This window comes from Agelaius tricolor, unplaced genomic scaffold, assembly GCF_023055355.1.
Source record: "Agelaius tricolor isolate 1412-34295 unplaced genomic scaffold, bAgeTri1.0.p SCAF_3, whole genome shotgun sequence".
NCBI lineage: Eukaryota > Metazoa > Chordata > Aves > Passeriformes > Icteridae > Agelaius > Agelaius tricolor.
This window is the reverse complement of record NW_027269263.1, coordinates 45,884,895-45,898,585: the sequence shown is the minus strand read 5'-3', so window position 1 is coordinate 45,898,585 and position 13,691 is coordinate 45,884,895. Positions and strand designations below refer to the sequence as shown.

The 13,691-nt window shown below is 38.2% G+C and overlaps 1 protein-coding gene across 1 annotated transcript in view; it reads right to left on the bottom strand.

Moving 5' to 3' along the window:
* The window catches only part of CFTR (CF transmembrane conductance regulator), an 87,958-nt gene that overhangs the window by 37,903 nt on the left and 36,364 nt on the right, over positions 1-13,691 (bottom strand). The window contains exons 12-14 of the mRNA XM_071423703.1: positions 5,178-5,272; positions 2,566-2,652; positions 942-1,674 (exon numbers count right to left, since the gene is read on the bottom strand). Coding sequence (XP_071279804.1) covers positions 942-1,674; positions 2,566-2,652; positions 5,178-5,272 — 915 coding nt within the window. The remainder of the gene's footprint in view (positions 1-941; positions 1,675-2,565; positions 2,653-5,177; positions 5,273-13,691) is intronic.

Below are 13,691 nucleotides of genomic sequence, written 5' to 3'. Positions count from 1 at the left end.
TTGATATAAAAACACAATCAAGAGATTATTTGAAATTTTCAGACAACAATGACAGAAGCTGAGATTTGTCTAGCACTACCAGAATCAGAAACTATTAATCAATTACTATTTTCTTTCAATGGAGAATTATTATTGTGATTTTAGAGTAAATTTGTAAGCACTTTGAGCTTTTATTTTTTCTGTTGAGTTCAAAAGAAAAAATGGGCAGTGCTTCAGCAAATATTGAATTTAAATTTACCTTGGACATCTGTTTCCTCCTAGGAAACTTCCCCAGAAAATTTTCCTATCCTGAGAAAATCAGCTGTCTGTTTTGAAAATGAAAGTAGTCCATCATGACCAATTGAAACAATCAGAAAAAAAGAAATTTTGGTCCAGTTTTTGGTATAAAACCCAACCTTCTGGGGTTTTTTGCACATCCATAAAACCAGAGTAAAATCAGACTTCCTTCTCCATTCATTATTTGCATCAGGACACAAGAACTAAGCAGTCTGAAATATTTATCAAATTTGATCAAATTCCTGTTTTAAAAACTGTGCTAATACTTCAAATGTATTTTATTTTTCCCATGAGCCTTAATGTTTCAAAGGTGAATTTTACCTAAATGCTTTAAAACAATGTTTTTTCAAGTTATGGTTTCAAATATTATTTTATCCTAAGTAATCTGAAAGATAAAGTGCAAGAGATGTAAATTCTGTATTGAAATTCCCTACACTTAGCACTGAAAAATGAATGAAAAAATAAGGCAATATAATTTTTTGAGGATTTCAATGATTTTGAGATGATACTTGAGTTGAAAAATTTTCACAGGTATTCAAAACACATATTCTGCAGAGAAATGCTGCATTAGGAAGGAAATATTCCAGCAGAGAAATAGATGAGGAGTATAATACACTAAACCATCACCATAACCAAACCCAAGGTGAATTCAAATCAGCACACACCTTCAAATCCTCTTCACTGATTTCATCAGTTATGTCCAGGACGCTGTCTCGAGACACGCGCCTGGTGTAGATATCCATCTCAGAGGACAGGTTTGTCTGAGGCACCATGGACATTTTCCGAAAGGTTGTGCTTCCCTTCTTGGCGAAGTTTGGTCCGTAGTTGACAGAAGTGCTCGTCATGAGGCTGAGCACTGACTGCCTCCTGCGCCCCTGCAGCAGATGGTCAGCCTTGAGCATCCCACTCCTCAGCAGAGCCACGTCCCCCTGCTCCACGTCGGGCACCAGTGAGACCCTCCTCTCCAGCGGGTCACCGTGCCCATCCTCTATCCCATTGGCCTGCACCCCGTTCTTCTGCACTACTGAGAACTTCCTATTTGCATTAAGGGGGTTAATAATCACAGAGTTCTTCCTCTTGTCGTTCAAATCTGATTTTTGTTTAAAAGATTGCTTCTTTATTTCATTGCGCGATCCCATGCCTTCTCCTTCTATGGAAAATCGTCGGAGAGTCTCAGTAAGGATTGAATTTCTTCTCTCTGCGCTGAACTGATCAAAAGAGTCAAATCCCATCAGCTCTGAGCTGAAGTCTGGCCGTTGACCCTGAAGTTCAGAAAATGTTCCATAGAAATAGCAGCTCCCTTCATGTAAGATTAATATTTTGTCAGCAATCTTTAAGTGTTCCAATTTTGAAGTAACCAAGATCCTCGTTTTATTTGCCATCAACTTGCACACACAGCTGTAAAAGATGGAAGTGTGAACATTTCGACTTTTTTGTTCTCATGATTAAATGATGATTTATCCCTTTCACTTTTAATTTGCTTTTACCTGCCCTGCTCCCAGTATGAGCAGTCTTGAGTGCTACCTCAAACTACAAGGGAGGTGGTAAAGCTGAGATGTGTAAAGAATGAGTACTTTATTGAAGGAACCAAAAAAGAGGTAAAATTTAATCATGTTTGGGTCAACCCAAAAAGCACACTTCATCATGAAGTATTTCTTTTCATCTTAGGGTTACTCAGATCTGTTGATATGAGACTTAGGAGTATTACTCAAATTTCAAAACTTCAAAATTACAGAGGCTGAAAAACTCATGGATGACAGTGATGGATGAAATCCTTACTGATTTCATCAAAAGGCCAAGCAAAAAGTCTCTGACTTGAGCCAAACTGCACCAATCATCAGCAGGCAGTTTTAAGTGATTCAGTGTTCAGTGATTAGAAAAACAGGTCAAAATATAGCTTTTTGTAAAAAATTCTACTTACAAAGCAGGTAATTGTTTTAAAGTGAAAGCCTTTCTGATACAAAGACGTGTCAGATGTAAAGCCACATGCACTGGGAGCACGAGATTACAGCAGGCTCAAGATGTTAAGGTGGAAGAGGGAGCAGTAATGCTCACACCTGGCTCAGGCTTCTTCCCCACACAGTGCATTGTCCTACTACTAACAAAAAATACTCAAAATATATATATATAATACTACAACTTAATACTATGAGAAACCCTAAAAATGAACATCCTAACAGGCATAATTTTGATCACTTCAGTATTTTTGTATTGCTATTAAAAATTCTTCCTTTTACTTTGTGCTGCTTGGTAAGATTCTTAAATACTGTCTGTCAAAACATAAAATACCTTTCAAATATCTCTTTTTCTGTAAAAATGTCTAGGTGTCCAAAAGGAGAATCCAGGAGATACAAATCAGCATCTTTGTACACTGCCCTGAACAGAAAAAAAAATGGAAATGACATTAACTTTCACATCTCTTATAAATTTAAATAAATATAATTTAATAAGAATGCCTCAAATCTTTTAATTGATAGGCTTCCTACAGCATCCATATAGAGCTGAAGTTTAACATGAAATGTGTTTATAAGACATCTTTTAATTAAGCCTTTTTTTGCTGCAGATCACATTACAAACTAACTCAGTTTTCCATTAATTTTGGTGCAATGAAACAAAGCTGTCTTTTACACAGGTTACTCTGTGTAAAAAGAAATCTGTTTATGGCTTGAATCTGACAGTCCCCATCAATGCACATTGACCATTTCAATGGGAATTTAATGTCTACTGTAACATCTACTGGTGCCTGAGGGAATATTGCATATGTGTGAATAAACATGTGAAAAGACATGTCTCAGCACTTAGTTTCAAAGGTACTTAGAACAAAATGGTGAGCAAATAAAAGTGTATTAATGAGGCATGGTCTTGCAAACATCATTTGCTATGGGACTGTACAATTTTTGGGTTGAAGACATCAAACAGGACCTTAAGTTGTATGTACCTGGACATGGCTCACTGAGACCTAAAGCTCTGGTTAAGAGGGTTCTTTAAAAAAAATTTGAATAGAAGTTCAAAAAGACTCTGTGCCTTCCTCTGTGGGAATGAAAATCATTATGTGATATCAATCAGAGTATAATTAATAAAGAAATCCAGCCAGCTGCATTTATGTATTTTTTAAAGCGTGTTAATCAGTGTGAAAATATTTAACCACCAAGAGAAAAAGCCCTCAATATTAGCTCAGTATGTTAATAAAACCAGCAACTTTATTGAAAAATCCTCCAACACGATGGACTTCACATTTTACATTTTTATGATGTAGTGGCTGCACAGCAACAAAAATTCACTCTGCTCTATATGCTTTTATCAGCAAGAAGTTTGCAGGGTTTTATTGATATAATTTGTGTGTTGCACCTAGTAGCTACAAAGGTGCTGGCTTTAGGGTACCAGGCCAGCGAGCTGACTCAAGTCCAGGACATGCACTGTGTTTTTCCCTTGGTCCTTTCTTTCCCCCAGTTGCAGGTGCAGGCAATGGCAGTGCTCTGTAAGAAAGGCTCATGCAATCTCCACCGTCTCATGATGGCTGGTTGATGTCACTTCCATCACAGATTCTCATTTCACTTGGCCTTGCACAGACTACACCAGGATAGGTTTATGCAGCCAGTCCAAGAACATAATGTCCAGTTTATCACCAGTTTATTACCTAGGTACAAACCAGGGCTGTAAACCTAAATTTACACCCCTAACTTCTCAGAGCTTTGTCTGCAATACACACACACCTTGTAGCACACTGAGCTTGGACTGGAGCCCAAACAAAATCTATGGCAGTCACATGTAATTGTTTTAAAAATTACTATTCTACAGCTGACAATAAATACCTAAGTTCTGTGAGCCTCCAGGAAACAAGTTGTGACCATACAAAAAGTGACAGACGTGATTATCCATAACATCTAGGAAACAGTCCGTGTATATGTTAAATTTTAAATTAAAATCTTAGTGAGATTACATGCTTTGAAAGCTTTGCCTGATCTTCCCCTTCTCCTTCCTCTTACTGCATAAATCAGAACCACCCATATGCCTCTTCATTCTCACAAACCCACACTGAAAGAGTCTCTATTTTAATGATCTCATCTTTTAGCTTCACTCAGATGTGCACATCTTTCATGGGATGCCAGTACGGATCACTATAATGTGATTTTACTTCTACGCAGCGTTTCTGGGCATGGGAATCAACACAATTTGCACTTGGCACAGAAATAAATGGGGCCATTTACACATCAGAGCTGTCATTACTGGATTTCTCACAATAGCTAAGTGATTCTGCTGAAACACATAGCTAATTTATAAGACAAACACCTATGTTATTGTTCCGTAGACCTTCAGAATTACTTACTAACATTGGAAGGTCAAACAGACAAGGCAGTTATTCATACATACTAACTAGCCACTACTTTCTCCTTTTTTCTTTTTCTTATGACAGAGAGAAGCCCAAAGTGTTGGCACAAAATGTTTTGGAACATGGCTGCTTTTTTTTTTTCTTCATTTACCTGCAGACAGGCAGTATGTCATTGATCAACATATAAAACACTTTGAAGAAATGTCATAGAAGGGAAAGGTCCTGGAATATTTATTTATATCTTTCTATGGGTTTCTTCAGTACATAAAAAGCTACACTTAAAGGTCAGAATTTCCAAAAACATCTTGCATCAGGGAGGGAAAGATTCATCTTAAGCTAAGCCATAGCATTTGTCTGACATCAAACTTTTAAAATTCAGTAAATTAATATGCAGGTGTATCATAAACAAAATTACATAGCAGAACACAGATTTCTGATGGTAAAATCACGTTCCTGGTATATCCGGAAGATATTTATTCAGCAGGACATAGTCCACGTGTATTTAAATGCTGAGTCATAATACATTCCATATCTGTGAAACAGTACACTACTTGAAGAGCAAAACACTCACCTTGCCAGTGAGATCCGTGCTCGTTGACCTCCACTCAGAATGATTCCACCTTCACCCAGCAGAGTATAATCTTTTTCTGGGAACTTGGAAATATCCTGTTAACAATTTTTTTTAAGAATCAGTATTTTCAATATCCAAGAAACTCAAGCTGCAGATTTGATGGAAACATAGTGTACAATTGTCTACAGACAGGTTGGACAGCAGTTGTAAAAAAAAAAAATCCCACAGAGGTTTTTTTTTGTTTCATTTGTTTATGTAAACAGAAATTATGATAAGAGAAAACATATCATTCTATTCCAGAAAGCAATCACAAGCTGCAAGATCTCAAGAACAAATATTTGTCTGAATAGTTAATCTCCATAAAAGCAAGGAATGTACCTTCATGCAATGTCAGTCCAAGTCATTAACTGCTGAAGGGTTCTGTCAAGTAATGATAAATGCACTTGCTGCTGAAGTTAGAGAAAGCAAAAAGGAAACTCTGTTTCTGAGCTCTTCAAAACCCAGAGAAATATATACTTCAGGCAGGTTCATTAAAAAAGGCTTGACAAGCATTCCTAGCCAGGAATGCTCATGGTTTGCAAAAGGTTTGGGAACCAAGTTCCACTGCTTGAGCTGTAAGTTATTTAGAACTCATGACTATGTTAAAAATGAATCTTTAGACAGGGATAAAAGCAGAAAATACTATTTCACTCTCATATGAGACATAGAAAGGAGAAAAGGACACTCTTGTGTCCCACTGGCAGGCAGAAATTTTCTTGAGAGGAGTATTTAGCACTGAAATTGGTGATCTATGTAAACCACAGAAATTCATGGAAGTGGATGCAAGGGGAATGGCTCATGTACCTGAAGGTTTTCTAGTTTTTCTACTTTTAGAGTTGCTCTAACAAAAAATATTAATTCTGCCTTCAAGCCTTACCTGACCTACATCTGTGAGCCAATACAGTGACACCACTACCACTGTGGTGGGGGTACTTTCAGCAGACTTTTCCCCAAAACACAGGCTGGATGAGCTTCCTGTGCCTCATGGCACCCAGGCTTCCAGGGGATACAATCTCAGGGCAGTTTGCCATGCAGTGAGTGAGCATCCCTGTCTGTGCCAGGAGCTCCCAGTGCCTGTGCTCCCTGCCCAGCAGCACCACACTGCCTGTGCTCCCCTTCCTGCTCCCAAGGCAGGGATCCCCTGCAGCCAAGGAAGCTGACTGAGGCATCCAGTACCACACAAAATCAGCTCCAGTGTTCTCATGCACCACACATATTTTCCTTTCAGGGCAGTTTCTCAGGGAAAAAATGGTGCATGATCTCTCAGAACCCGAGCTTCTGAGGGGGATCTTTAGGCTGTGATCTGGAAGGGGTATCCTGGTTTGGGGTCTCATCCAGCAGGCAGCCAAGAGGCAGGCAGGAACTCAGCTGTCTGCATGCTCTCTGCAGCACCCACAGAAATCCTACAGCTTCCACACTGCAAGGCACATGAAGCACTATCAGGGCAACACTGTCTGGGATTCTAAGTTGAGCTGCTCTCTGTAAGCTCATATTTCATACAAAGACACGTACAATCCAATTTTGATGGCCCCTGCTGTGATTTTGATGGTTTATCACTCTCTGTTGGGCAACCTATTGCCATTCCAGGCCTTTGAGGTTTTGCAAAATAAATAAATAAATAAATTAATTAATTAATTAAAATCCTTCCAAAAAATGTTTCCTTCTTCCTCCCCTGCAAATTGCCCTGACCTCAGGAACAGAGTGAACAATGCTGTTCAGACTTGGAACAGTGACAGATGAAGGGTCCAGCCACTCAAGAGCTAGAAATTGACTGCCTGGTCTGTCAGGAAATGGGAGATTCTTACAACTCTTTAATTTGATAATAGCATTTACTTCCTGACTTAGAGGATTCTGACCTTAAAATCAAGATGCTCTTATGTATGGAAAATCTATTGCAGGTGATTTTTAAATTATTGTCACATTAACTAGTTCTTTCCCTCTCATAAATGGAGTCACACAAGCAAATCCCTGGTATTAAAATATCAGCTCAAGTATTTGCAGAAAGAGGAGGAATGTGAAAAACAGTGCCAGCAACAGTTTTAGAGAAAAATTTTCTAACTGTGACAAAATCACCTTCCTATAAGTCTTGAAGTAATTTGAGAGAGCATGTGAAATTCTGGCATAAAAAGTTTTTTGGCATTTCTTTGAGACAACCCGGTCAGATTACTTGTGGTCTCATTATGTATGCAGGAGTCATGTTGACCATCTGTAAATTTGGCCTTAACATGGGGGTTTGCATGATTAAATATCCAGATCTCCAAGCTGATTTAAGCTGTTTCCCATTTCTACCAGTACTGCAGCCTGTAATGGTGCTGGTGCCCTTGCTGTTTCCTGATTCTACTCCTTCCCAAAAAAACCCAGGTGAAGAACTGGGCCCAGCATGTCTTCTCCTGCAAACAGGTTAAAATTCCAGCTCTACTGAAATTCATTCTAGGGTTCCCATTGCTTTAAAGTTTGTAGGATTTCATCAGATATATTTCTTTGCAGGTGTGTCAACATGGAATTTTAATCAGACTTTTAATGAGTTCCCCTTCTGCTCTCCTCTACCCTTCACCTCAAAATAATATATGGCATGGAGCAGACAAAGAACTTTTCAGGCTGTAATTATCATAATTAAAAAATGTTTAGTAATTTCTTTCAAAGGCGTAAACAAAGCAATGAAGTCCAATAGACACACAATGCTATTTGTTGGAACACTCATGACCTATTGTAAAAAAGTACATAGGGCTGGTCCCAACACATCCTTGCTGTCATTTTGTGCAGGAAGTGAAATCAAGCCAGGGACAAACCTAATGTAATGATGCTGAATGGCACAAGACTCAGCACATTAATGAAATATGAGCCAGCCACTGGATTTTCTTTGACATAGCTATTTCTAAATGCTTAAATTGAGAAACAGGTTGGTACCTATTAATATATAAAACCCTACAGTTCCCGCAGACATTAATTACTTTAGTGGATGCTTCTAATATCAGGAGCTAAAAAGTTGCACACTCAAGGAGAAGGCATCCTTTTTAATAGCTATTTGCATTTTTTGCAGTGCAAATGCCATATTCATCTACCTCAGTAGCAAAGGAATGCCCTCATAATACCTTTGGGCTTGGGAAGGAAGAATACAGCCAGGACAGGTTCAGGGTGAACAGGAAATACGATCTTGCTATTAAAAAAAGAAACCTCAGAATGGACTTCACACTCCAAGTCTTTTCTGTAGAGATTAATTGTTATCAGAATCATTTGATAAATCATTAGCAACAATGAAGATAATAAAGCATGACAGAAAATAGTCTCTAAGAACCAAGAGTTGATTAACGTGTACCAAGTTACTCAAACTATTAATGCAGTTCTAACAATAGAACCTAAGTATTTTACTTATGTGACTTCTTTTTCTCACTTAAATTTGTCCTGATGGAACAGAGCAGCAGTCTTGACTCTCTGCATTTCATCTTCATTCTATTTCAGCTCTCTATTTACCTTCTGTTTTTATTATAGTCACATGTAGTAATCTTTATCCCCTTCCTTTTCTTCATTAACATTAACATTCCCTAAGCTTTTTTTCACAGTTCCCAGAAAATCTCCCTACTCTCATTGCTACTGAAGTACTTCCTTTTTCATTGTCATCATCTTTTGAATTTTTAAAGTTTTGAAATCAAGACTTGTGTTTCAGACTCATACCTACTACAGAATACTTATATGAATTTTTAAAATATGAAGAATTTTCAATAATTTCTTGTATCTTGGCTTTTAGGTAACCAGCCTGAGCATACTTGAATCCTCATTTTCCTGGGAATAAGACAGAAAACCAGATTTATTTAAGTATTTCAAATAAGATTTTTTTTAAATTATTTTTATTTAGGTAACTCTCTTTTCTCTCCCCATGATTTTGTAAGCCAAAGCTTTTGTTAGACATTAGCTGAATCGTTTATGAAGGATTCGTGATCCAAAAGCATAGGCTTTGTTTTTGTAGCAGTTTGTAACCTCAAACAGAGTGTCAGGCTCACCCAAAACTCAGACAAATGCTGGCAAAACTTGCTTTCTCCATGGCAAAATATTTCCATGGAACGGTCCTTTGAAACATGAAGCAGTCAGTGCACTGCACGTGGGTCAGTTAAATGCAGGGTAAGAGAATTAAACATGATTCCAGAAAAGACACAGAAGATAGGACAACATCCAAGGTAATCAGTCCAGAGCCCTGTACCTAAGATGGGGAAAGGGATAGGGAGATCTATGTTTACTGAAACCATTTTTTTAACTAAATGATATCAAAATAGAACATTGCAGGGGTGGGTCTGTTATACATGTTTATGTGATCACTGATAAACTTCTTGAAGTCAGTGCATTTGGGAGTTTGTCTCTAATCAAGATGTTCCTCTGCTATAAAGAAACTGTGCTAGCCTCTTACCTTCCAGTTCCCCCAGAAAACTCACTGTCTGCAGCTTCACAGCTGATCTGACCATGATTTCGGGCCACAGATGAGAATTTCAGTTAGAGCGGTCTCTGTAGGCCAGCAGATCACACCAGTGAGGAATGGAAAAAGCAAAGGCAGACAGCTTTGGGGCCACGTGTCTGGGGTGCAGTGCTGGAAGTGGGAGGTTTGACACGGTGCTGATAACACCCAGGTCATGGGATCAACCCCCAGATGACCTTAAGAGCTGGCTTGGTGGTCACTGTGGGTCCCTTCCAGCTCAGGAAATTCTGTAAATCTGTGACATATTACGTGGACTTTCTGCCTGAAAGAGGCATTTATACTCCTTTAGCTGTTTGTATTAGGATGTGATAAACTTCACCTTGACATGCCAGTGGCTCTCCCCAACTGTGAAGACAGGTTTAGTCACTTGCTGTCACATAATTTACACCATAGACACGTACCTGATTAGATAACCAAGCTGCCATTTAATACCCTCTTGTAGAGAATTACAAACCACAAAGCACTCTGTTCCACACTTGAACCCCTTATTGTTCCTCTCTTCCACACAATTTGTAAATTTGTAATCTGCCCATTTCTCTTGTGAAAACAAGGCTCAAAATCACGGCACAAAGTGTTTCACTCAGTAACAGAACTTCTCAACACTTGCTGATTTAGTCATGTGACCAAAAACAAAAACAAAACAAACAAACAAACAAACAAAAAAACAAACCAAAAAAACCACAAAAAATCCCCACCACCAAACCAATGAAACAAAAAACCAACCCAAAATGAGCACAGATAAAAGGAGATGGAGAGTACATGGGATGCAAGGATGTGTTTCTGTTTTGGAGCATTCTTAGCACTGCAGTGAAATTCTCCCCCAGGGTGGATTCCACCCTTTGCAAGGGGATGTTGAACGCATGGGAACGCAAACCTGGGCTTGACCTATTGAGTGTCTCTTTCTATAGTTAATCTCTCCACAATCTAGTTATTAAATGAAAATTAATCTCCTGCACTCCCAGTAAACCCAGCTCAAAAGCCTACAGAATCTGACCACAAACTGCTTTCACACTATTATGGAATTTAATTTCACATGGAAACACTTCCTCTATTTGCATGCCATGTTAAACATTACATTCATGAGCAGTTGGTGTCTCTCAAATCAAAGCATGTGTTTACTTAGAGAGTGGTAATCTCTCAAAGGTAGCTTGCCATTATGTGTTTATGGACTCTTAAGTAACTATTGAAGGATCACATGAATTAACTAGGTGGGAAAATATCTATTTTACATAACAAAAAGGTAAAACTGAAAGTTATGGAAGTATGGCTTTAAAACTCATGAACTACTGGACCCACTCAAATGTGATAGGATGCTTGTTAATTTTTAAACACAAATAACTGTAACAGGCCTGCTTCTATAGTCTTGACTGGAGGAATGCCTTCTCTTAGGATGAGTTTGTTCAATGTTAAAGCATTTAAACATGAAAATTCCTGTTTCAACTGTCCAGAGGTTCTAACTGCTTAACTTTTCAAGTTATTACTTAAGTTACTATGATAAAATCAAACAAAAATCCCATACCCTGCATATGTCAGACTATTAATGCTGATTTTTCAATCTAAATATCTGAAAATCAAGGTCTCATTCTTTCCCCATTTTTTATAACATGAATAAAAAGGATTTTGCAAACCCACATACCACCTACAAATTAAATCCTACAAATTTCAATTTATATTCATGTTATCCCTGCCATTACATTAATACAACCTCCAATTAATGCAATTCTTAGGGAAGTCACATTTTTAGAATTACTTCAAATTTAGTGGCAAGTTTCCACAGACATACAAACTTTGGAAGTTCACATCTCTCAGTGGAAGAATTTCCATCTCCCTGGAAGTTCACATCTCTGAAGTATATTTTTACAGTATACTTGATCCTTAACTTGATGTGTTTAGCAAAAGTTCAGTCTCTATTGCTACAATTTTTATTATGAATGTGATGAAAGGTACTTGAAAAAAAGGTTAAACCACTTTGTCAAAAGTGCTGTTGAGGCAGCACCAATTCATTTCATCTTACTTAAACTTGCCTGTGGGGACTGCCTTTGGAAAATGTGCTCAGAATCCATACTAATTACATCTTGTCTACTCTATTATAGCATGCCAATATAAGACTTCAGAGGTAATAGATATGAGGTAACACCTGCAAACTCAAAAGTACTCTTATTAGAACAATTCATTTCAAAAAAGCTCCTAAATAAAGGACAAATTGTAAGGACTACTGATCCGTGCTGGAATGGTTTAACCTAGGAGGTTAAAACCTTCACCTTCTTCTTTGCTTACTGGGACCTTAATTTTAGAGAGCCTATTAAATTAGGCATGCATCCTGCTTTCTTGCTTGCTAAAATAATCACTGTTTCCAAGAAAAGGAAAAGAGAGCAAGAAGGTAGTAGAGAAGGAATAGGTAGCCCTTTTCCTATGCATCCTGAAAACTTTTTACTGTGATTGCAGAATGTGTCGTGTAATTTAAATTGGCATTGGCATTCCCTTGAATTCAGCATCACACAGAAATCTGGGCAATGTCCACACACAACTTACATCTCATTACAGTCATATTCAGTGTGTGCCAGGCATTCAGAAAGAAATTTTTGCCAGTAAGGCTGTTTCTTTTGGCTATCAAGAGCACTAATGAAACTCTTAATTACAGTCCCTTTATCTCAACTCCAAAGCACTCATTTTTGTTCTTTCACCTTTTACTGCTTTTCTCTTAACCTCTTCCCATTTACAAACTGCAGTAATGAGAACATTGTAAACATGATTTTAACTCCTCTGATGCCCTAATTACTCTCAAAGGAAAAATATAATCAGGAAATATAATTGTAATCAAGTTCTTAATAATTTTACACATATAAAACAGGCTACATTGCCATAAAAAATATACATTAAAAAAAAGTTTAAAAAGCATCCTAAGCATAATTTCACTGATTCACAGAGATGCAGTTGAGAACCCTTCTCATGATTCTTCAGTATTATGTACTGTACAGTGACATCCTGAAATGATGAGAAGCAGTGGTACTTAGATCTGACAAACTTCCCTGTCTGAGCCTTCAACACGTGACTGTCTCCCACTATGGCTCATTTCAGCAGCTCACATCTCGTGTGCTCAGGCTGCCTTGCACTGTGCTCTCCCTTGCCTTTGCTCTCCCCACATGCCAGAGAACACTACAGAGAAGAGCAGTGAGGACCAGGGACCATGAATGAAACCTGTGACACTGCCCTGCTGTCACATGTGTCATCCAGTGGTACCACACTCCAAGGAGCACCACTAAAACACATCCTTCCCACACGTGGACTCACAAAACTGTGCCCACTGTAGGAGAATTCCCTGCTCATCAGTCACACAGCCGTGTCAGAGGCACTGGGTGGGACAACAGCCATGCTGTGCACGAGAAAAAAGGGTACTTGAGAGACATGTACACACTAATTAAGCTTGAGACCTCAGGCACAGACTGACATCCTAGTGCATTGTGCCCTACACAAACACACTTTGTACAAACTATCTTGGCATAGCAGTTCTGAGGTGTGCAGATCTCCAATACAGCATAACAATTTTCTTCTTAATCTTCATCTATCTTCTGTTTCACAGTACATCATGAGCAGGTGTAATGGCACAACTGGAGGGTAGGTGAATTGCATCAAGACAAAAAGATGAAGGAGCTGAAGGGAGAAATCTCTTAAGAGAGTTAAGGAAGTACAAATGTAGCTACCAGAACTACTTGGACAAAAAAATGCCCCATTTCAGTGCTCTAAATTCCTATAAACTAATGTAAGCTTAAAAAAGAAATAAAAGAAAATCCTTTTGTTGCTCGTAGTTTCACTGCTATTTAGTAATATTTAGTAATATTTTTGGTGATTAATCAAAATTACCTGGAGAAGAAATCATCTTTTTAACCTTCCTTTTGATGGTTTCATACACAAATAGAACAAAATGCAAAGCTGTGAGAACATCTTTTAGAGCAACATAAAAAATTCTTCCCTTCCAGACAAACCTACCAAAGCAAACCTGCTGTTTAGAT